Source organism: Chroicocephalus ridibundus, chromosome 5 (assembly GCF_963924245.1).
Source record: "Chroicocephalus ridibundus chromosome 5, bChrRid1.1, whole genome shotgun sequence".
Lineage (NCBI taxonomy): Eukaryota > Metazoa > Chordata > Aves > Charadriiformes > Laridae > Chroicocephalus > Chroicocephalus ridibundus.
The window spans coordinates 12,836,584-12,861,632 of NC_086288.1; the positions used below are offsets into that span (position 1 = coordinate 12,836,584).

Here is a 25,049-nt window from a genome sequence, read left to right on the forward strand (position 1 = left end):
ATCCCTTGAAGAATTCCTACAGCTCTGGATGTTCTGACAGCCATAGCTCGTGGCCGCTCCCAGCTGTCATGAGAATTTTTGCCATGCTGTAGTTGGATTTCACAGATACATTCATGGAGGTTGTGGGGTTTTTTTGTTTTCAGTCAACCCTCAACTGTATGCCTTTGCTTTAACTACTCTCAAAATTACATTATTATTCTTTTTTGACTATGGATGCATTAGGCAACGTGCTTAAGCAGCTTGTGGTCGTAACTGAAGTACATCTGGTTTGGTCTGTTAGATTGCACTGTGTCCAAGAGAAGCTTCAGCAGAAGTCTTCTTTTTGCTGTTTAAGCAAGCTGCTTCTTGCAGACCCAAAAAGTGTCTGTTAGCTGGTTTTCAAAGTTGTATCAGCGAACACACTGCATGGTTGACTCTAGGTTCACCTTCCAGCAGATGCCTGTGTCACCGTGTCATCCATGGATTTATACATAAACCATGTAATTATAGGAGGAGCTTTCAGAAAGGTGTCTACCCAGGCGGCCACTCTGAAGGTTAATCTGTTGCCCAAGATGGTTTGAAACTTACTGCCACAACGATTGCAGTTTCCAACCTGACTGGCAGCGCCAGGAACTAAAGTGTGGTTTCTAATAGAGTGGGATTCATATTTATCCTCATGGTGATATTTTTAATGTTGCCCATCTACTGGATAACCCCCAGCTCAGCTGACAATAGGAGAGTGGTTTCGGTATGTTGCTCTGCAAAGGCGTATTTTCTATATTATTTATGGAGCTCCTCCCACTAATATGACTAGCTAGATTATCTGTAAGGCTGCACTTGTTCTGAAACCACTATTGATTAAATGCTGAGATGAATTTTTTTTTTAGAAGCTGTCATTGGAACATGCTTAGGCTGCACTTGCTGTCAGCTTAACAGTCATGTTTCTGTGTCTTCCTCTAAATTCCTCTCCCAGCTGGGCTCTTTCATATCTTAGCATTAAAATAGATTCTTCCTAATTAGACAGATCTCTGTCATGATAATCATCTTGAGAACGTATGCTGTATTTTCATACTGCGTATCTTTTCACAGATCAGGCCTGTGCTTTATAATTTTTCAAAATCGTAACTCACTGAATAGATCCTTTACCAAGCAATCATCTCCTCTAACTGGTAATTAGTGTCCTGTCAGCTGATATCGGTAGGCATTAGTGTTCGACTGCTGGCATCAGCAAGTTCATCTTACATCACTTGGAATTCTGATATATTTGATTCGTTTGAAATTCCAGTTGTGAAGATAGTTTTCTAAAGCTGATGTGCAGGGGGCTGTGGGGATGCGTGGGTGTGTAAAAGGTATAGAGCAAACATACACATTTGTACGTGCAAAATAAATTACTACGTAAGAGGTGAGTGTGCGTAAGTCCATGGTCATACACATAAGTGCACACATCTATCACGAGTGAGCCTGTACTTGTGTCTCATTACAGAACAGACTTGTTTGGTCAAGGCTATGAAGAACATCTGTTTTGATGACAATAATCAGTAGTATAACAGGGCTGAGATCTCTCTATTTCTTGCATTGCCCAGGACTTTTTCTGAGGGTTTTTTCCCATTTCTATTTATTCAAAACCGTTGACTTCCCAGAAGTGTTGTCCTTCACAAAAATTGAATTTAAGTAGTTTCCTAAATAGCTCATTTTGGCCTTAGGTTTTCAGAAGCTGGTAATTGTTGGTCTAAGTATCCTTAAAATAAAAGTGATGCAAAAATGAACTGTGAAATCTTTTCTCTATTATGCTATTTTACAATTGCCATTCAATACTTGGCTTTAAAATAAAACTCTCCTGTCGGATGAAAACGTGTAGTTAGCTCTTAGGTGCTGGATGACAGCTGTAAAATAACATTTTTTATGAAATGCTGATTCTATTGATTGTTTTTCGATATAGGGAATAGTAAAAGGTTGTACTATAAAATAATGCAAGTATCAACACTATTGCTCTTAAAATGAGTGGGGAAATAGACGGACACATATTTGCTCAGTTTTGTTTTAACCTCAGCCAATTAAAAAATATCTTTTGATCAGAATCAACTGCTTTTAGAATGTATTCAGATTTTTTTTTTTTTTTTTTCACAAAACTGGTGATTGATCTGTTTGCAAAACTTCTAACAATAAGCACCAGTTACTACAAAACTATTACTCAAATCATCACCCCTGGACTGTGCAGCCTGGCACAACCAAGGTACCTGGCTGAGGGATTAAAAAATTCCTAAATTTTTAAGAGGCTGGAATTTAATTCTATAACAATCCGGCATGCACTTAAAAAAATTGCCATGTTTGCTGACAAAGTGATGTACTGAAAGTTAAGGCGTGTTTGTGTGAGTTCATATAGATTGACAAACGCTATTTATGCTAGTCGTAGGAAAAGAACACAACTTCTATAAAATGTATCAAAAAGCAGCCTGCAAAAAAACCCAAACAAAACCCACAAACCAAGCCGCTACTTTTACATGTATTTCTGACTCGCTGGGTGTAAGAAGCGTTTCTATCTTTTTGTGGATTTCTCTGGTGTACGTACGGCCTTTCAGCGAGGCTGCCCGCACTCACGCTGCCGGGCTGCAGGGGGCACTGCGGAGGAACCCAAAAACTACTTTTTCAAAAGTTAAACCTAATCCACAGCTGCCTCCCTTTCTGGCCTGCTGGCACTTTCCATTTCAAGTGAAAAACAAACAAACAATCAAAAAAAAAACAAACCAGAAAGCCCCCTCCTCCTCCCCCCCCCCCAGTTCTTACATTCAATCTTTTCATGTTTATTCCTACACAACCAAATAATAGTGTTGTCTTGTGGAGTCAGATGGATAGTTGCTGAAGAGTTTGTAACACATCCCCCGGCTCAAAATTAACAGAGATGCCGATCTTTGCAAATGACGCAGGATTTTGCAGTTTCCCCTCGCTCTTTGGCTGCTTCTGAGCAGAACTATAATTTTTCCCTGTTTGTTTTGTGATAAAGCAGTAAGCGGTGATGACAAAGAACAGTAAGCAGCTTCACTTCTCAAACTGATACTAGAGAAAAGTTTTAAGGCCGGGGGGAAGACATGCTCATTAGTCCCAACACTGGGGAAGGTACTAATTACTAATTTTATTTGTCTGCTATTATTTTCCATCTCAACATAGTTAGGAAGCAAAAGGAGCAAATTAAAACCAAATTTCATATCGCTGAGCACTTAAAAGAAGACAAAGACAGCTCTTTGCCACTGCCAGTAGCTTAGAAATAGTATCCTATGCTAATCGGCAATGGCAGAAATGAAGATGGTTTAAATCAGATCTCATGACTAATGTATGAGTTCCCAATTTTCCTTATTTCCAGCTGCATATTAGAGAACAAGGCTGTCTCTCTGAGATAATTCTGGTTTATATAGGTGTATTTAAAAAAAAAAAAAAAAGAATTGGAAGCGCATATCTCATAGTGCTAGTTAGAAAATAACAATCAATTAAAATCCTGCGTGCAGTAGCTTTGTCTGCAAAAACGGCTTAAACTGGGTTCCCGGGATGTTATTCTCGATCCATTAATCACCCGCGCTCTATATGGAGGCAGCCACCCTTGGCTCGGAAAAATGTTCCTTGCCCGACGTGTCATGTTTCTCCTCCTTGTTTAAAATAGAAAGTTCAGCCCCGTCTCCGGGAGGCACCGGGCTCCGCGCTCCCTTCCCCTTCAATTATGCAACAGTTTACACGGCAGGCAAACACGGCACACGCCGCTCTGGTGCTGCCCCCCCTCCCGCCTCCCGGACCCTCCACCGGCCCCTCCCCCGCGACTGCCGGCGGGCTCCGGACACACGCTGTCCGTCCGTGTCGTGTCCCCCCCCCATCCTCCCCGGTGCCCGGCACAGCGCTCTCGCTGGCCGGGTAAAGGCGGCCGCCCGCCCCGCCTGCACCCCGGAGTGGGGACGCGGGGGGGGCGCCGGGGAGCCCCGGGGGCGGCCGCCGCTCCGCCCCGCCGCGCCCGCCGCCGCCCCCGGTGGTGGTTTGGTTGGGGGGGGGGGGGGGGGAGCGCCATGTCCGCTCCTGCTGGGCGACGTCCGTGCCGGGTTTTGCACCTTGTCCCCGGGTCTGCCTCACGGCCTGGAGGAGCCGCCGCCGCCGCTGCTGCTGCTGCTGCTGCTGCGGTGTTTACCCAGCGCTCCTGTCCTGATATCACTCCGCTGGCATGGAGGAGGAGGAGGTGGAGGAGGAGAGCATTTGATCATTGTGATGGTGGCAGGAGGAGCAGCAGCAGCAGCAAGCAAAGCGGAGCAAAGCGTTAGGCTGTATCAGCTCGGCGTTTGGGTTTTTTTTGTTTTGTTTTTTTTTTTTGCAAAGACTTCAGAGCTCTACTTCTTTTTTTTCTTTTTCTTTTTTTTTTTTTTTCTCCTCTCCAGCTCGGCCCGGATTGTTCATGTGTTTACTTCCCCCAGCCCGAGGATTTGCTATTTAGGTTCCTGTTGAAATGCAACCGAGCAGCCAAAGTACTTTGCGAACGCGGTGCGGCATAAACACCAAAACTTTTTTCTAGAAGGAAAATACAATAAGAAAGCGGCTTGGCCTGTCTTTTGATGCCGGGGAGTGCGAGTGAGTGTGCGGTGTGTGCCCGGCGTGCGCTTCTGCTTGGATGTGTGTGTGTGCGAACGTGCGTGTGAGCGGGTGTGTGTGTGTGTCTATGTGGGTGCATGTGAAGGGGCGCGTGTGTTTATCCATGGGGAGAGAAGGCTTTTGGCAAAACCTCCGGAAATCTCACGGAATCTATTTGGAAATGATGGATTATAAAAAAGAAAAAGGAGGAAAGGAACTGGTCTGATATCTCTTGGAGTTTGCTATCCGAATTGCTGCCGCTCAGTTTGTTGTGCTTCTTTTTTTTGTGTGTGTGTGTGTTTGTTGGTTGTGTTCGTGGTGATAACCTTTTAGCACCTTCTCTCTTTATCCCCCCCCCACCCCCCCTCTCTCTTTTTAATGTTTTGGAGCTTCTCGAGAGGGATTGGCTGGGGGGAAAGAGAAACATTTGCTTGGGATCGCTGTTTCCCTGATACATGGTGGTGCCCCCTCCCCCCCCGTTTCTCTAAAAAGTATCCCATCAGGACCCCGGAGGAGACTCTGTGTGTGTGAAGGGTAGGATAAAAAAAGTTCTTCCAAAATAGTGTGCCCGGGGAAGAGGATGGGGGATTTTGCAGCCCCCGCTGCCGCCGCGAATGGCAGCAGTATCTGCATCAACAATAACCTGAACAGCAGCCTCAGCGGGGCCGGCGGGGCCGGTATCGGGGTTAACAGCACTCCCCACGGTCCTCCCGCCGCCGCTCCCGGTAACAATAACGCTAACAGCGGCGGCGGCGGCATTCCCAAGCACAGCACCGTGGTGGAGCGGCTGAGGCAGCGCATCGAGGGCTGCCGGCGGCACCATGTCAACTGCGAGAGCAGGTACCAGCAAGCCCAGGCGGAGCAGCTGGAGCTGGAGCGCAGGGACACGGTGAGCCTCTACCAGCGGACCCTGGAGCAGAGGGCCAAGAAAACCGGCACCGGCACCGGCGGCAGCAAGCAGCAGCATCCGAGCAAACAGCAGCAAGATGCCGAGCCTGCCACGGCGGAGCAGAGGAATCACACTCTGATCATGGTAAGGGGATGCGGGCCGGGGAGGGGGTGGTGGGGTCGCTGTCCGCTCCGAGTCTCTCGCCGGGATGAGCTGGAGGTTGTTTTCCGGAGGGGTGAAAGGGGCTCGGTTCAACTTTGGCGGCGGCAGGGCCGCGGGCCGGCTGGGCGAGCGGGGGGCTGCCGGCTGGCTTCGCAACTTCTCACGGGGAGCGGGGGGGCAGCGGGCAAACTTTTCTCCCCCCTCGTCTCTTTCAGAAGGGATGAGCTGCCTCGGGGGAGGGGAGGGAAGAGGGAAGGAGCGTGCGGCGTGGGCTGAAACAAGCCAGAGGAGGGTTTTGTGTGCCTGCGTGTTTCCCCACGGTTTTTCCACGCGGGGGGCGTGCGGCTTTGGGCGGCCGGTCGCCTTTTTAAATCCCGCCGCGGAGGAGGAGGGTGGAAGTCGGCTCCGTAGGGCTGGGGCGCCGGCAGGAGGAAAAGTTGGGGGCAGGTTTCTCGCCTGGGCTGCCCCGGCGTTGGCAGGAGCCCGGCTCCCCACGCCAGCTGAATCGCTTCCTAAAGTTTCCTTGGGTTTTAAGGAGCTTAGCGAGGAGCGGGGCGGGGGGGGAAGGGGGCGGAGGCTGAGCCGGTAGGAGCGTAGCGGCAAGTAGGAAGCCGAGTTTCCCACTCCCAGGCTGCACCGATGATGAATAATAAAAGGAGGTGCGGGGGGAGCCGGGGCCCCGCACTCCCCCTGGGCCTTATTGACGGCAGGTCGCGGCCGCCCGTCGTTCTGTTGGGCTGCGGCGGCGGCTCGGTTTGCCCGGGCGAGCGACTCTGCGGCGGGGGGAGAAGCCTGTGTGTGTCCTGAGGTGTCGTCGTCCGTCGCCCCCGCCCCGGGCCGTGTCGTGCCGAGGGTACACGGCGCTCGGGGGCGGGCACGGGGCCGCTGGGTCTTCGCCGTCTGCCGGGCGCACAATGGGCGGCGGGGAGGAGGGAGGGAAGGAGGGAGGCGCGATGGCAGCGTGTGGTTTACAAGCCTCGCACGTCCCTCCCTCTCGCCCTCCCCTGCTGCGCGGGAGGGTCCGGCGGGGCGGCAGCTGCCACCGGCCCCCGCCCGGTGAGGGAAGGGGGGGGTGTCTCGGTGACAAAGCGGCGGGGAGGCGTCCGTCCCGGCGGTGGCTCTTCCCCACCCCCCCTTCCCCCGGCATGCGAAAGCAGGGAGCAATGTGTTTTTCTCGGGCCGAGCCCGTCCTCCCCTGTCCGTGATGCCGGCTGGGTGCCTGCCGGCTCCTCCCCTGCCCTGGCGCCGCGCAGCCCGGCGGGCAGCACCCCTTCCCCGCTGCCCCTTCGCTGTCCTGCCGGGCGCTTTGTCTGCCATCCCCCGGCCCCGCTTTCGGGGGGCAAGGAGGTGGGTTTGGCTTGGCCGGCGGCAAACAAAAGCTCAGCGCCCAGGGCAGCCCCCACCTCCCGCCCCGCCGCCGAGGAGCATCCCGCCTTCTCCCAGCCGGAGAGCAGCCCCGGCATAGCTCCCGGCCGGGAGGCGAGCAGCGGGACGGCTCCCGCGGCCCCGGGCAGCGGAGGGAGAGCCGGCAGGAGCCGCACAAAGCGGAGGGGATGGTGGTGGTGGTGGTGTGTGCGGGGAGGGGGGGTTGGTTCGCAAACAGGAAGCAGAGAAACCTCACTGACATCTTGTTGCTTTCCTGATGTTAACCAGCGAGGCACAACCATGTTTCTCTCCCTTCTCGTGCCTTTCCGCAGGGCTGAGGCTTTTAAATACCCACTTTTATACGCTCCCCGCACCACGGTACTTTGCCTGGGCTTACATTGCTCTTAGGGCAGTAACTGAGTCGCTAATCAAACTCCATGAGCAGGGACCGTCTATCGTCAGCCAAAACTGTCCTCAAATCCCTTTTCACGTCCCGTGTCATTCCCACAAGGTACAGGAAAGGGGCTGGAGGCTCAGGAGACCAGAGAATTACTCCGCTCCAGGGAAGTGTTGCGGTGCACTGTGTACACATCCAGCTCCAGAGCAGCTCCTGTGCTTCTAGGCCCTTGCCAGTGGTGGGTTGTCCTTTCCCCTTCTTCCCAAACCCGTGTGCTAAAGCATTAAAGATCAGGATTTTTGGTTAAGTAGCTCAATTGTTGGCCTTCCCTTGAAGATCTGGGGCAGAGACGCAAAGCCATGCTATAATGTGAAAGTTGTGGGAACAAAGTAACAAAAAGAGGAAGTGCAGTTACAGCTCTCACTATTATTAATTTGTTTCAGGTTGGGACACTTGAAGAGCTAAGAGTAGCCTAATTAAATGGTAGTTTGCTATGAAATTAATCGTAACTGAATTTTTGTGCTACAGTCTTCATGCTATTTAAATATACTCGTTGTGCACTGTGCTTTTCATCTTAAAAAGAGGAATTCTAATACTTTATTAAAAAATGACCCATTTCCATCAACCTTTTTTTTCTTAAGAACATTAGTGAAAAATTTAGAAACACTATCTGCTTTGTTTCACTTGTAGAATTTAATTATGATTTTTGTCTAATGTCTAAGAAGGTTAGGGAACATTCATGGGTACATGAAAGTCATACTTAAAACCTGAGAAATCGCTCCATTTAAAGCCAATGAAAAGTATTTTTTTTGAGACATCTGTGCTTTTTATAGTACCAAAAAAAAACCCCCAACCTAACCCAAAAACTTAATTTCTAGCAATCATAACAATTTGGTAAGTTTCATGGGGTTTTTGCATCATAATTTTTATTTACCAAAACTGTTCAACTTCATTTAACATTTTCTTTTGGCATGAGAAAACAGTAAACTACGTTTTGGGGGTTCCTCCCTTTCTTTATTCTCTAGTAAACTCCACCTGAGAGGTTTACAGTGGAACAATTGTATGGATCTGCTACTGCTTTACTCATCACACAAAATCATTATTAAATTCTTCCCTCAGATTATTAAAGTGCACAATTTGGAAATGAAGCAGTCAGTTTGGATTACATGACAACAAATACATTGAGGGTAGCAAGAAATACTGTTTCTGATTCTTTTTTATCAAGGAAAATCTGAGGAAAGTATTATCAGAGAGCGCGTGTGTGTGTCCGTCCATCCATCCGTCTGTCCCTCGCCAAATGGAGAGCTGCTGAGAAGGGAGGGGAGACGTGTGCCGGGTCAGGGCAGGAGTCACCCAACAGAACCTCCCAGAAGCTGGTACTGATGCAGGTGCTGAGGTGTCCTTCAGCAAGCTGGGTAAAAAATGTCTTTAGAAGACAATTATCATTTAGATGTGCATGCTGATTTTCTTCATTTGATGGAGTACGAACTCTCCAGGCTGTACAATGCTCCTTATCGCCACCCCCACAGTTTACACCCTCTTTCCCTGAGTTCATGAAAAGGATTATGCAGTTTCCACTGTTTAGGACTCTGTGTCAACTGACAAGCAGTTATCAATGGGAGCCTTTTTTTCAGAAAGGGATGTAGGAGCACAGGCTTGGCTGTATTTCATGAATTGCTGATCTACTCTGAATTTGTGTCTTGTTACAGACCAAGTTTTCACTTGCTGAATTTTGAAATATCTGGATTTATAACTATTTCAACCTCTTCCTTTTGAGGAGAACAGTGGGTTTCAGAACTAGTTTGCTCCTATACAGGCATTGATGGGAATGTACACAAAAACTAAAATGGTTTCTAAATGTCTGGGAGGACCTTCCCCCCCCCGCCCCCATTTCAGCCTAGCAAAAGCCAAAGTTGTTTTCCATGCCTTTGAGTTGGATTATTAGAATGCTGTACCAGCTTGGTTTTCAAAGGAAGTATTGGGAAAATTTGCAGCTGATCCAAAACTCTGCTGCTCATCTTCGGACTGGTTCCAGGAAATATCAACACATTATTTCAGTTCTTTGGTTCCTTGCGAGCTAATCTGCCTTCTTGCTTCCTCCTTTAAGTGCAAGAGTCTTCTGGCTCTGCATCCATATTGTTGTGTTGTGTGTGGTTCAGAGACGTTTTGTGTGTGTGTGTATACACATGCACATGTTATATATAAAACAAATAATGTATATTTAGTATATAATAAATAGCCAAGTATACAATAAATAGCCAAATACATAATAAATATTGCAAGTTTATCACCTCTGTTTCTTACTCTTTACACTGCTGTTCTCATTGTGCATTTTTTTGTATTTTTTTTTGTCCAATGAAACATTACATCTGTAATTACCATATTGATCTTCTAATGCACATTTATTCACATCTGAGCTCTACTGTGACGTATAAAGGGGATGGAGCTACTTTTTCCTATTTTAAAAGCTGTTCAAGACTTTTCTTATTTAGCACCATTATGGGTTTGATTGCTACTGTCATACTGACCATTTCTAACCCTAAAACCAGTCCTTAGGAAATTGAGTTTTAAACACCATAAACATAAAATGTTATTTAGATCACAGAAATTAGTGACGGAAGTCAAATGACCTATTAGATCATCTTTTCTGTTCCCCTGCCAAAGCATACTATGCCAATTCAGAATTACTTTAAAGCTAGAGAAAACACGGCTGGCAAATACAGTATTTTCCAGTACTGCTTTTTACCCGTTCTGGGCACTGCCTCATGGAAGTTAATGATCACATTGCCCTTCTACCTGAGGGAAGGGAAATGGGCAGGCCAATCCTTTCAGCTTGCTTTGTGTAGGGACAGAATGACATGTTCAGAATTATAGAAATGTGGTTATATTTCTTCCTTGTTGGTAGATATTCCACCACAGAAAAGTAGTTCCCCCCTCCTCCCCAGTCTCCTGTTTTTGTTGAAAAAAGTATGCGGAGTGAAAAGTGTAACATCTTAGTTTGTCTTAGTGATTCATGGATAATGTCATTAATGAAATTGATTGCCAAAGAATGCTGTCAGTTTTGTGAGTAGTTTTTTAAAGCTTACACCTGCTGTATTTAAGGTGTACCTGTGTGTATTTTTGTAAACCTGTGCACATTTCTTGTGTTCTTTCTCGTGTGATATTGCTGTTTAACTTACTTCACAGGCGCTCAGGAGTTCATCAGTTACACTATAGGAAATGTCTATTTCTCTAGCATTGCAAAGATGAAAAAGAAAGATGATTTTTCAGGTGTTTCTTTTTATTTTCCACAAGAGGTCAAATACTGTAGCCCTTACTCATGCCTGATGACTAAGTAGGATTAAGCATCTCTTCAGTTAATAAGCTGTGTCTGATCTTGCTCACGCTGGGGTACAGTCAGTAGTAAATGCAAAACTGGAATGATACCAGAATTAAATCCCAGGCCAGAAATGCGCCTTCTCTTTCATATGCATCATAGGAGGAGTCATCATGTAACCCTTTTTATTTCACTCTTCCTATAAGGGTGGATCTCTGTGTCTTTCTTACTGCACAGCCTCTCCCATTATTTTTCTCCTTTTCATACCAACTCACGCTTGATGCTCCTGTGTGATTACTGTCCTGTAGGACAAGGAGTTTTTGTGTTGACCTCCTTTTACAGCTAGTCAGCACAATAGGTTTCAGTTTAACAAAATGAAAGGAATGGAGAGACTCTTCACTTCAAGCACTACTAGCCTTCTAATGAACTTTATATCACAGAATCATAGAATGGTTTGGGTTGGAAGGGACCTTAAAGATCACCTAGTTCCAACCCCTGCCCTGGGCAGGGACACCTCCCACTAGACCAGGCTGCTCAAAGCCCCATCCAGCCTGGCCTTGGACACCTCCAGGGATGGGGCATCCACAGCTTCTCTGGGCAACCTGTGCCAGTGTCTCATCACCCTCACAGTAAAGAAATTCTTCCTAATATCTAATCTAAATCTACCCTCTTTCAGTTTAAAACTTTTTTTTTTCAGTTAAAAAAAAATGTGCTCTGATAGAAAGTGTGTCCCTTTAAAAGATAGTGGGTCAGGTTATGACGAGCCATAGCTGGAGCAGGGCAAGTTGTGTTTTGAGATACAGTAGCCAGTCATAGTGAAATCTAGGCTTCAGCCTGACCAAATAGCAGGCGTTTAAAGTCCTACAGTGAAGTTCTAGGCATTGTCAAGTTCAGGAAGAAAAACTTTGGCTGGAACACAGCCAAAACTCATTCTGATAACACAGAGCCAAAAATATTAACGTGTCATTGTGTTCAGACGATTGGTTGCATTTTGGTTAACCTAAATTTACAGTAACTTGACCTAAAGCTTAAGGCTTCACAAGTGTCTTAAGCTGGTGAAAACCTGGGCTGCCACCACTGAAGAAGTCTCAGCTTTCATGCCCTTGTCAGTGGCCATGCTTTCTTGCTGCCTCCCTTTGCTAATGCCAGCCCTTGCTCCTGTACCTCCGCTAGCAGCTGGGTCACCGAGCAGGAAGAGCAGACAGACACAGTTCTTCCTTCACTTCTGGGTTAGTTTTCAGCTGGATCAGATCTATGATTTGTTTGACCGTCCCTCCCATGGGCAGCACGGTCTTACAACACCTGAATCCTCTTATGAAACTTCACCCTTATCCCAGGATAAACATCTGGGACCTATTAGTTAAAACATGCTCACCTGGTAGCATACATTTTACCTGAACTAAGTAACACCTGGTGTCAGCGCATACGATTCTCTTAGTGAATACAGACACTGAAACAGGAAAGGCTGTAAGTAGCAAAGGAGTCAGAGTTCATTTTTCCTTAAACGCTTGTGTGTATATGGCATTTGGTTGCATATTACTCCAGTATGTATAATTCATGTGAGAAGTGTGCTTGGATTAGCAGAGGTTTAAGGACAGGTCTGACAGCTGGGAATTGCTGACTGGAATCCTTCAAGTGTATTGTTTTGTGAATTGAAATGTGACGTACAATCTCTGACTGAAGTTATGAACCTGTAATCAGTTTTCCAGCCTGGGATCTCACAGGCTGTTCAGATAAGCAACATACTTGTATGTTCAGTGGTAATTTGGGAGTCTTAGCAATGTGAAGTATTTATTTTCCTAGTTTTTCTAAGATGGCAAATCACAAAGTCATATAACTTTGATTACTCTTTTGCTTCCCCCTCACGTGCTTCAGTTTCACAATGTTTGTAGCTCAAAAGTCATCATAGGCTGCTTCTGTTTGCTTTTTGAATACTTGAAACCCAGTTTCATAGGGGTTAAGAGAAAATGTCTTTTTAAGCTTGCAGTAGTTAACGAGATAGCAGCTGCTGAAATTTTGTGCTTACAGGAAGGGGTTGAGCTGCTGTCTTTCAAGACTTCCCTCTTTCGTATTGATTTTGTTTGCCACCACATACAGTTAAAATTGGCAAGGAGATAAGAATACTTTTAATGTTTAGTTGACCCGAGAGAAGTGTGTCGGCCTATAGGAACTTTGCGTTTTCTGTACGTTTGCGTAACTGCTGAGGCTAACGCTGCAGTTTGTAGCATAGTTGATCTATTGCTGTTTGTTTGCTGTCACTTCTGCACAACCACAGCATACATGGAGTAGAAAAGAGGTTTGAATTTATGACTTTCAGAATAACTAAGCTAATGAGCAGAAAGACTAACAGCTCAAGAGTTTTCTTTCTTATATTTCTTTTTTATCAAGGCTACTTTCTGTAAGGTTTTCTTATAGGGCTCTATAGCGTTCTATAGGCTCTCAACACTTGAAGCTTGGTGGAGCTGCATTTTAACTGATTGCAGGTGGGGCTGTTGGGCGGTGCCTCTTCCCCTCCTCCCTTCTTCACACTTCAGACTCCTCCCGACAGTGCTTTAACTACGTGCCTTACAGGAGCATTTCAGGTTCAATAAACCAATTCAACTTCTTTTTCCTCCGGTCTTTAGGTTCAGACAAATAGCTGTTAACTGCTGTAGTGAAGGTGTAGCTTTCCTGCATCACCTTTATGCTGCTGGTGAAAATCTCAGGCCTGTTCAGAAAGTCCTTGGATATTGTGTACCCAGGTAAAGAGCAGAGAATTGGTCCTTAGCCTTACTCTGACCCTGGGCATTATCATAACAAAAAGCCAATATGCCTGTGTATGTGTGTTTATATAAACCGGTACATGTACATATACGCTCATTTTTAAACTGTACTGAAAGGCAAAGTGAAAAGATTCATGATCAGTGATCAGTTTTGATAGTGGAAGGGGATGCGCTGGTCTGATAAGTTTAAGAACCGCTGATACGCACCCATTTTCTATATTTTCAGCCTCTTTCTCTTTCCTTTAGCTCATATCTGATCCACTGTGATGTTTTGGCACTTCTTCATTGTGTTTAATCTAAAGGAGGAAGGGAGGTGGTTATGGCAGATGAGGCGCTGGAATAGTTCTGGAAAGTATTGAGTTTTTTTAATCGTTTAAGATATTTCCTTACATTAAGGAGGATAGACCAGCACTTAGTCAAAAGAGATATTGTAGCATTTCCTACCACTTCTGTTTATGCAGAACACTGTGGTTACAGACTCTCTAGTATTTGAGAAAATGACTTTAAAGTCTGACTGCCTTAGCTGGCAGTAGTTGTCTTTAGACTGCTAAAAAGATTGCTACATTTCAGCTGTGAATTTTGCTGCTGATCATTTTTGTCTCTGAAGCCAGTGGCTGTTGTTCTGATTTCTCTGGATTGCATTCCAGTGCATAACTGAGGCAGCATAGGGAAAACTGCTAGTGACATTAAATAACCGATTTTTAATGATGTTTTTGGCAAGCAGTATCTCTATTCATTATACATATTTTTACTTGTCATTGAGGCAGGTAATTAGCTTTGAAGACTTTAGTGGACTCATACAGAAGACTGTAGACTTCTGTAACTGAACGGCAGCCACATTGTTTGAGCTCCAAATTGGCTGAAGCGTTCTGGCATGTAATCCACGGCTGGATATGAAGTAATGGTTCAAAATAATCTGTAGGTCCTTCTATTACAGCACAGTTCTGGGCTGAGCTTGCAGTCTTTGCATTCCAGTAACAGTGGAGATACCATGCTGAGGTTGCATTGCTATCTTTTATTTTTCTAATTTGTGTTAACTAGTTTGTAGGCTGAAAGATTATTTAAAGGCTGGATTGCTGCAGTTTTGAAAATTCACCTGAGAGAATTTGGCTTTACAATTTTTCACCCCAGGGGAGTTGACTGGGGCTTATTTTTTCTAACCTATTTTGATCTGTATTCTACATCATGTAAAACAAAACAAAAATAATGTATTTTCCCTCCTCCATTTCATTTACAACAAAACAAACCAAAAAACTTTATGTTCACACTAGGGTTTACTGCCCTTCTCAGTAACGTTTTTTTTGTGGGAAATGCCAGGAGTGGGTAGGGATAATGGAGATTTGTGAATGTAGAATAGCAAAACTAAAATTGATTTTGACTAGTGGTGTTAAAAGCTTCAACTCTCCCTCACCTATTACTATGATAAAGCATATGGCAGTCTGGTTACAGCCAGAGAAGGGTTCTGGGAAGTTGACATAGACCATCTTTCTTTACAGTTGCTATGGATATTTGAATACAAGAAACGTGGTATTTTGTGGTCTTCATTTTGTGTCAAAATACCAAGTATCTTGAAAAAGCGATTCCTCAGGAATGGCAAACTTGTCTCTTACTCTCTTTTTACCGTAAGACTTCATGCTACTTAACACCAGCGGTAAGAACACATGTTTACATGTCTTTTAAGTAATTTATCCAAATGAAATATCTGTGTTCTCATGGCATGCTGCGTACAATACAAGAACTTTATTGAGCAGGTACTGAAAACACAGCCTCTGGAAAACCTAGCTAGTTAACCTCTTTACGGTCTCTTCACACGTTACTGCCTTAGGCTTAGTTAGATCAGGCAGCTGAAGCAAGTTAACAGTTTGCTGCCATTAAATGGGGTGGTCTCCTCCTCTTCCCTCCCTGCTGCACTCCTGTACTTGTGCTGGCCCGGTGAGCCGGTCTGTGGTACTAAGCCAGCAGGAAAATTACCTGTCTAGGAGAAAAACCATGTTTATTTTTTGGTGGCAGGTGAAACTGCACAGTGTGGTACCCGGGAAGAGGGAATAGAGGAAAGGGGAGGCAGAAGGTACCGTGTCAGCAAGGCTGTGAAATAAGCCCGTCCTCTCCCCTGCCAGTTGTCTGGTCAGCTACTAGTTGAAAGCCTGGTTGTTGTGGTGCGTTGCTGTAGTTAATTTGTGAGAGAAATACTTACTTGAGTAGTTTATGGAACTCCAGGCGGATTGTTATTGGAAGCGTCTTTGGGAATATGTTACTTGTGAGGATGAGGTGATGATCCAAAGTGTAAAGAAGGTGGAGAAGAATATCTTTTCACCCCAATCTAGTCCAAAGGAGACACCATGCTGGCCACAGTGTGGACTTGTATCAGGTAGGTGACCACTGTCCTTCCTGTGAGGAGAAAAAAAAAAATTGTTTGTGTTCATATTTCTTTTGTTTCCTAATTTCCTTCTGAAAATTGATAAACTTTGTTTATGTCTTGCTGATACAACAAGGGAAAACATGATTTTGCTTGATCTTTACATTATGGTAACTGCATTTTTTCCAGGCTACTCAGATGTGTTTATGCTCATTTTATTTCCATGTAGAATAATAAACTATGTAAAATAATTATGAGATGCCTCCATAATAAATATCACCATTCCTGGAATGTGATACCTTGACTTACATACAGGACTTGAAGTAATGCTCAAGTGAGCTGCTGTGTCCATGGTAAAGACACTTGCATATAGTTTTATCTTCCTTCTGTCTGAATCCAACCCTGGGCAATATAATAATTTTTATCCACATAGTCCAGGAGAAAAAATTACAGATGGAGCAATTTCTGCCAACTTTGCTCTGTAATATGAGAATTAGTAAAGATGATGTAAATTATAATTCTCTGAATGTTTTTTTTTTTTCCATGAAATTGTACCATGCTGATTAGCGTAGGTGATTTAATTAATTTTTAAATAAGTTAATGATGGGAGGATCAGTGGGGTTTTTTTGTTTGTTTGGGGTTGTTTGTTTTTCCTCCTTTCTCAGCTGTTTTATTTCAGAACCAGCTCACTTGTTAGAATCCAACCTGTTTGCACAACAGGTAAACAACAGTATTAGCAATATTGGTATTTCTAACGCAGTGTGTTCCATATGTCAGTTTTCACTTGTGGTTACTTGAGAAGTCATTGTTTCTGGTTTCAGAATTATTTACTTCCCAAATCTGTGACTTATCTGTTGTGGATAGTGAACACATGGTGAACATATGTTGTGAAGTCACATAAAGAGTTTATCAGAACAGACTTGGGCTGGCTTGCTTGCCCGTAAAGATAGTGGCAGGAGCAAATTGTGCTGGTCATCTCAAATAACAGTAGAATATGTAACAAATTTTAACTGAAGTGCTTCATACTTTTTCCGCATTTGTAGAATGCACCTTTCTTTTTTTTTTTAAGGGTAAGAGAAGCTTTCCTGAGCTCTTCATCTACAAAGTTAGAGGTTTGTACATGTAGGAAGATAACTGAGGCCAGTAAGTAAAAATAAATAAATAAATAAAAATTAAGTCGTATACACAGGGCTCTGTAGAGGAACATAGAATAAACAAGCTCATATAAAATATTTCATAGTATTCAGGCTTTTTTTTTTTACAAATATTGAGTTCTTACATGTTTTAAGATTCAATATTTAAGCTGAGGATTAAATGTCTGTCTTGTTGTGAAGGTACGAAAATAAATGCCTACAGCTGTATAAAACTTCTATTAGTGCAATATCAAATATAATATTTTTTTTACTAGACAAGATCCATATACTATTAATTTTATAATGCACATTGATAGAATTTTTGCAAGAATGCAAAAAATGCTTTCGCCTGTCACTTAATTGGTTGGGAGTTTTGCGGGGTGGTTGTTTTTTTTGTTGTTCTTGTTGAGTTTGGTTTTTTTTTGGTTGGTTGGTTTTGCCTGCTTCGGCTTAAAAAGGTAGAATGCCAAGTATAGTTGTCTCCACAGTCATGCTAGTGGAGATGGATCAGTAGCCCGAGTGTGGATGAGAAAGTCAAATGTATGTGTTATTGTAGTTTATCACAGTATTTTACAACTAACTACCTGGATACTGCCCTCAGAGGTGGTGTCTTGCAGCATTTGCACTCACAAGTAGGTCATGATAAGGCTGCCTTCCTAAGGCCATGTAGTACTTTTTAAAAAAAAAAAATAAAAATCCTGCTTTCAGTTGCTTATATTTTCAAAGCTGGTTTTTCTTTGGGAGAAATTTGTCTGAAGTAGTTTACTTGTTTAATCTGAGAATCAGATTAGGGGAAAATAAACTGTTTTGCCTGCTCTTTTACGAAGTTCTTGAAACCATTTCAATGAAAAACTGTAGCAAATCTGGATTACACGTTGTGGTCTGCCGCTTGTCGTCCTTCTAGCAGCCGTGGGAATAGAGAGGAGAGGGGGGACATTAGCTACTTTATTATCTGGGGTGGGGGGAAAAATACTTTCGATGTGCTTAGCATTTCCTTGCTAACATGTGCTGAAGATTTCGCCCACATCAACTATAGTCTGCCTCCTTGTAGCCCTGATAGACCAACTGGGAGGTGCCCAGGTGGGCTCAGAGCATGTTCCTACCTACGCTAGCAGGAAATTGGTAGGTCTTTCTCCCAGTGTCTCCTCTCAGCTTTCAAGGACCGCTCTCCCTTTCATCCTAGGAGCGGCAGATCGGAAGGTTTGCCTTCTCTGCGCCGTTGGCTCCTTCCAGTTTGGAAGGAGAAGCAAGAAGGCGCTGCATCAGAAGTGCAGAGACCTGAGGAAGTGGATGGGAGGACAGTGGGTCAGGAGATGGATAAAACCCAGACTGGGGTAGGCAGAGTGGGGCAAAGCAGACACCAACAGCAAGAGGGACAGAAATACATAAGAGCGTGTTGGACTTGTTGAACCAGGCTGGAGAGTAGAACTTTGCTTCTGGTTGTGTATTCAGGCTTCACCAAGTGCTGGTCACAGTTAGTGAATGAGAATACAGGTACTTGTAGTGAACTCAGCTTTTGCTAGCCTGAGTAGCCAGAGCTTGATGCTGGGGCTTTTAACAGGGCTATATTCATGGTTGGCAGAAAATATCAGGCAAATCAGTTGTTCTGGGGTTGGGTTTTCTTGCTTTTCCAGATCTGAAGTCCATCAAAGCATTACAGTGTGCATTATGCTATCTGATGTTCTGCACTGTTGTTAACTTAGGTGGTGTCTTTTTTGTTCAGATTTGTGGAATTCTGAACACTTTCTAGTGGCATGGATAATGAATTTATATGACAACCGTCCAGCAAATGTAAGCCTGCAGACAGCAAGCTTGCTTTTCTTAGTTACCTGTTGCATATTCCTTAGAAGTCACCAACAGACTGCAGCAGTTTGTGTGAAAACCATTTCCCAAATGACCTCTTACATGAGTAATAGATAGATGTGTGTATTTTAAGTCCTTTATGTCCAAATCCTATTTACACATTTCTGAACTTGGATAAGTAAGTGGGGTGTGTTTTTCTCCTGATGGATTAGCTTTGTTTTGCTAAAACAAGCTACATTTCGATACTTTTTCCCCCCTCTGTGTATACATTCACTGCTAATATTTACAGGTTTACAAACTTGATTGCTGTGGCAGGTAGAAGGCAATATGTATTTCTCAAACCAGTAGAACAAGTGGAAAGTATTTTAGGTATTTTAGGTACAGTGGTTTAGTGGCTGGCTGTATTCCTGTTTTCTGATGGATATAGAGAGAAATACTGTGGAGTGTAGCGCAGGCCCTTATTACTAAACAGCTGTGAGAGATTTCCTTTCCCTTGGATGGTAGCGTCTCATGTTTTTGGAAGGGAGGGAATGAGCTTCTGTCCCTGAGGTTAAACTACACCACCAAACAGCCAGGATTTTCAGAAGGATTTACAGACATGATAATGCAATAAGCCATAGTTATAATCGTGTCCTCTTGTGGGCTGAGCAGTCCCGTCCCTGCCATAGTGTGTGAAGCAGGTGGTTAGCACTTCACATCGTTGGGGTGGTAAATTGAGTTGTACGCTGTTAAACAGGTGAGCTTGCAAATTAGTGCCATGTTTCATCAGACCTGCTTGGACCTGCATAACTTGAGCCATCACTGTCTCAGGCAAAAGAGCTGAGTTTTTTCTGTAAGAATGTCTTAAAAAAAAAACTCTAGAGCATTTTGTAATAGGATTTGCATGATCCGAAAGTATGCCTTTTGCAGACTTAGAGAAATGGTTTGGGTAGCTGACAGAACTAAGTTTTGTCTGCTGTATTTAGTGTTTCAGTCGTAATACTGAGGTGGCAACATTCCTCAATTAGTAAACATTCATAATGGTGGCATTTCAGGAAGGGATGTTGTATCACAGAGCTGTCCTCTTTCATCTGAGGGGGGTGGCAGAAGGACATATGTAGCTGACTGTGTATTTTCAGCACAACGTTTTACCTATCTGAGATGTATCTGTACTTATTTTGGGCAATTTGCCTTGCCTTCATCACAAGAAGTTTGAGTTTGGCCTTGAGGTAAAGCCAAAGAATGAAATGGACGTGTAGTGTTGCAAGAGCCTGGGAAAATCCGTGGAGTTTCACACCTAGGATGTACGCTGCACCAGACCGTGAGAGAGACCCTTTCTTTTCTCCTAGGACTGTAAAACTGAATGGAAGGTCTCATGTGTTTTGGTAATATTAAGTAATAATGTGCTTATTTTCGTCTCTTGTTATTGACAGCTGTGTTTTTATGTATTGCTTCTGTTCCTTTTGTTGTTCTGTAAATATCAATATAAATCAATCTCTTATTCTTTGTTATGTTGTGAAGAGATTGTTTGTATAATGAGGTATTAAAGGGGTCATTTAACTTCATTTAGCTCATCTTTGAGACACAGAACATGTAAGAAAAGAAATGAAGTAAAAGATATCTGTGGATACAGAAGTGGAAGCTTTGTGGTAATATTTAGAACAAATTTGGGGGGATATCTTGGAAAGTTACTGACAGGCAAAACCCAATGCTTGCATAAAGAACTATGCTAATCTTGTAATAAACTGAGTTTTGGCAAACTGCACCAAAAAAAAAATACAGGTTCATTGCTTATATTTAGGCCATTTATAAAGACGACTTTATTCATAACTTTTTCTGTCAAATGTCAGCACTTCCTGGCTCTGTTTTCCAATACTCCCTATGTATGGTTTTTATTTCTAAACTGTAGAATTTAGAAATCCTGAGCTGTCATTTCTCACAGGTAGTCTGCGCACTTGTGGGATCATGCAATGATCGGTGAACGGCAGTTAAGAAAAGCGATTTGTGTTTGTGAAACTTCTGAAAGTTATCTGCGTCTCTACCGGGAAACCCCCACTCCCTCCCTGAAAGCTAAGCATCCACAAATTGTGAGCTATTAAAGGCTGATACAGACATTAAAAGCCACATGTCAAATGCAAGATATTATTGCAAGTTTAGGAGAGATTAGATTCAAATGATTGTTGAGGTGTGTGGGCTGGGCTCTGACCAAAAGAAAGAGGATAAAGGATTTATGAGTGCAAACCAGACCACTTCTTTTACTTACAGTGGCAGGGGCCTATGTCTGCCCTTCCAGGGGAATAGACCCAAATCTTTGGAATTCTCAGTGTCTTGTGTGTGAGTGTTATTTGTTTGGGTGGTATAACTGACGTAAAAGCACATAAATACCATACTTCTAATTCCTCACAGTAAACCTGTGTATACATTTCATATATGTGTTTATATTTATGTGCAGTCACTCTATGATTGGTTTCATTCAGCCTAGATGATGTCTACTGATGGTTAAGTGTTTATTACAAAAACATACTTTCACAAGTGCTTTATAATAATAAATATGTCACATTGCTCTAAGGCTATCCTTCTTTGTAGCAGAGGATGTTGCATTAGGTTTTTAAGTATTGGGGAAGAGATGCATAGCTAGTCTTTACAGTTCAGTAGCCTTATGCCAAAATTGCTCATAAGACGGTATAATTCATAGAGAGAGAACCTTGCAGTGACTAATGGATTTATTTATGGTAAATGTGTGTTTTGACAACTGGGACCATACTTTTAATTTCCGTTTGTAAGGTGGAAGTTTGAAGAATTGGAGGGCTCTGACACTTCAAGAAAATTATGTGATTGGAAAAAGTCTTCATTTCCTCCAAAATCATTTTTCTGCAAAGACCTTTCATCCTGGCAGCGCTAAGTTAGTTTAATTCCTCCAAAGGAAGTGTGCGTATGTGGGGGGGAACCCACAAGACAGCTCTCTGTTTCTGCAACAGGGTTTTACTGGCTGCTTCAATTCAGTACCCCCTGTTACTGGCATATGGATTTATCTCAACAATGGCTCGGTCGCATATGGGAGATGAAGTTTCAGAACTAGCCTATTTTTAAAAATTTGTTTAGTTTCTTTCTGGCTTGAAACTTCTGTGAGGTAGACCATTGCTTTTGTGAAAACTGGATTGTAATCTAGTCATCTCATTGAGCAGAACATGTGGAAATGGAGAAGTGGCAATCTCTTTCCCAGCGGTGGTATGTGAAGCTATTTTCACTTGGTGCGTTGTTAGGAGAAATATATTCTGACCCACACAGTAATGAAGGCTGCAGGTAGGTTTTCTTCAGGACAACCAAAAAAATACACATCTTGAATTTTTGTAGCAAATAGTTGCTGACTTGGAAGGGCTAATTCTGCACAGCCTGTCATGGCATGGAGACCCCAATGGGCAAAAATAGCAGGCTTTTTCATTTGACTGCCTTTTCTCGAGGTCCTGCCAGCTCTGTATTGTTTGAGCAGTAACACCTGTCTGTCAGTCTAGGAAATGAAGAAGCACTGGGAAAAGGGCGTTGATCTGCCCCTCCATGCCATCAGCAGCACAAGGTAAAAAGGAAGGAGAAGGCTGTACTGTTGGCTTGTTGTTCCCTGTTGTCCTGTCGGATCCATCTGAGCACCCCAGTTTGCTGGTCAAGCTAGAGAAGGAAAACTTGGAGAGGCAGAATCCCACTGGTTCTTAATCAGCACGTGCTGAGCTCTAGGTTGACCCGCTCACTTGCATGATTCCAGGGGTTTGGAGGACAAATAAGAGCATCAAAAAGCTATTTTCTTCCATATTTAATATCAAAAGCGCTTACTAGCTCAATACATTCATATGAGCAAGTATGTTAGGTACTTTAAAGAATTAACCAAAACAATTATAAATACTGAAATTAAATTATTCTTCAAATACAAGTTAAGGGAAGTAAGTAAGTAAGTTACTTAAGTTACCTAAGTTACGCACAAAGTGTAAGATGTTATATAATATTTGGAGCCCACTCCCACAATTAAAAAAAAAAAAAAATCCTTGGGATTAGGATTCTGCAGGGGAAAACCTTGGTAATAAGCCCTGAGCTCACACGCCATCCTGGACATAAAAATAGCCAGCTGTCCAGGCTATGGCAGGGCTGGGAGGAGGCTTAGGAGGCAGGAGGAGATGTGCGCTCTCTTTGTTGTTCATTTCTTGATGTGCTGGTGAGCAGCCCGCAAGCAAGAGATGGGTTTTACGTAAGAGGAAGTAATTTTAATTTGAAGGAAGGTTTTATGTTACCTCTTTTTGTTCTTTAGCTTTGGATATTTATTTAATCTTCACCTACTGCTGGAAACCGAGTCAGACGAGAAAGAGTACGAACTTCTCTGAAAGCTGAAGGAAACGAAGAATAGCCGAGAGGCCATTCTGGCTCCCTTCCAGCTTGCAGGACGTCTCGTGAAGCTGCATGGAGCCTGCACAGCCATGTTTTCATGGCCATTGGGCAGATCTATTTGACTTTAACCTGGACTTCTCCCCTTTGTGCCCAGTTGCTGATGCCGTTGTGTGAGGGGCAGTCCGGCTGCAGCCCAGCGCGGTGTGTCCCTGCCAGAGCCTGCTGACGCTCACCTAGAGGTGTGCCACACTGCACTCATGCACCCTGAAGCCACTTCCAATTTTACCTTTACGCTACGAGCGCGATGATTTTAATTCAAATTGCCTTGCTTTTCTGTGTTCCTATAGAGCTTTTCTAAAATGGTTGGTAACACATAACTTTTTTACCTGGGGATCAATGTTTGAAATGGCTTCCTTTTTTTTTTTTTAATTATTATTTCATAAAATAATGCTGCTGGTGGTGACCATCCCACTGAGATCTGCTCCAGGTCTTAAAATGTAATTTATTCAGTCAGAGTAATGGCCAAAGTACTAGTATTTCCTTCTGGGGCTAAAATTCAACTGTTCAGTGAACTGTTTTGCAGTAGGGGAGCAAATGCTTTAAAAAAGATACTGTACAAAATGCATGTCCCTTTCATATTCCACCTGGCATATTCTGATTTTATTGTATTCTTTCATTTAATAATTGTCTGCAGTGGTTTCTTTCAATGCACTTTGTGCATTCTCTCCCGCTCACTTTGTGCAGCAGGAGAGAGGTTTGACAGCAGCTTTAAAATAAACATCATATTGTATTTCTGCATTTCCTATGTTTTTCATGTTTTTCCTATTTTGGCATGGACCGATATGTAAGGAAAGGCTTGCAGATTCACTGTTTACTTTAGCCTTTGGTCACTTTTATATGCATGTATTGCTGACACGCTCTACGATGCCCTGTTCACTCAACTTCTGCCCCAGAAAGTAGACAGACAGAGGCAGCGAGTGAAGAATTCACTAAGACAGAAGAAACACAAGGTGGATTATGCTGGTAATAGTAGCAAATACTCTGTGTCTTTTCCTGAAGAACTGCTGCCATAGTTAGTAAAATAGATTAGACCAGATAAAGGAAAAATCTGCCCTTTTTTTTTCTGCAGACATGAGTGATCCTGTCCCTTGCAAGCTGAAGAAGGATACAGGCAGACTAAAATTAAGCCAACTCTGATCGCTACAGAGTTGTCTGTAGGGTTTCTTTCTCACTTCCAGTAGCGTAGTCCCTGTCATAGTGAAGAAACAGTAATAGCAGCATCGCTACCCCTTGCATGCGCTTTCTGTCTGGATTTTCATATAACCCACCTACTTAGAAGGAATTAGAATAGTAAGACAAGAAAATTTGAAACAAGATCTTGAGATTTGGACTATCTTATCCTAATGCTCCTTTTTCTCAGGTCCATAAAGCACTCTTCCTCCCCCAGTTTTTGAGGTTATGCTGTTGTCCCTCTGGTTACTTGCAGTCTACATCCCAGAAGGATAAAACTGACCAGAATAAACTGATGGATGGAAGGGGTTTTGTTTCTTGTGTCAACTGCAGTTACTCTTTCATGAGTTATTTCTCATAGGGATGCATTTCTGTTTCTCTGCTCAGGCTCTTGTTTGGTGTGTGACATGTTTTTTGTTTGTGTGGTTTTGTTTGGTTGGTTTTTGTTGTTTTTTGTTTTTTTTTTTTTAAATCACCTCCCCGCAATGAGGGTGGATAAAAATCACTAACCTGAAACACTTATTTTTACCCAGTTTTTAATAATTCAGATTTGTGAGCTCAATTAGTAAATTTTAAATTAATTTCTTAAGCACAATTTAGATGTGAAAATAGGATAGCTTATGCCTAAACTTACTGTCATGTGTTAAAATAATCCAACCCTATAAAAGCAACTGAGCACCATATTTATACTGAAGTTTTAAAGGAGAT

At 43.4% G+C, this 25,049-nt stretch overlaps 1 protein-coding gene across 6 annotated transcripts in view; it reads left to right on the forward strand.

The window, feature by feature from the left end:
• Positions 1-25,049, forward strand: part of MAML3 (mastermind like transcriptional coactivator 3) — a 319,248-nt gene that overhangs the window by 64,647 nt on the left and 229,552 nt on the right. For 2 of the 6 annotated variants that reach the window (XM_063336884.1, XM_063336885.1), the window contains exon 1: positions 4,041-5,611. The exons of the other annotated variants lie outside the window; for them this stretch is intronic. In XM_063336884.1, the coding sequence (XP_063192954.1) occupies positions 5,159-5,611 (453 nt within the window). In that variant the 5' untranslated portion in view covers positions 4,041-5,158. Of the gene's footprint in view, positions 1-4,040; positions 5,612-25,049 lie in introns of those variants that run through there. 6 annotated transcript variants of the gene reach the window in all.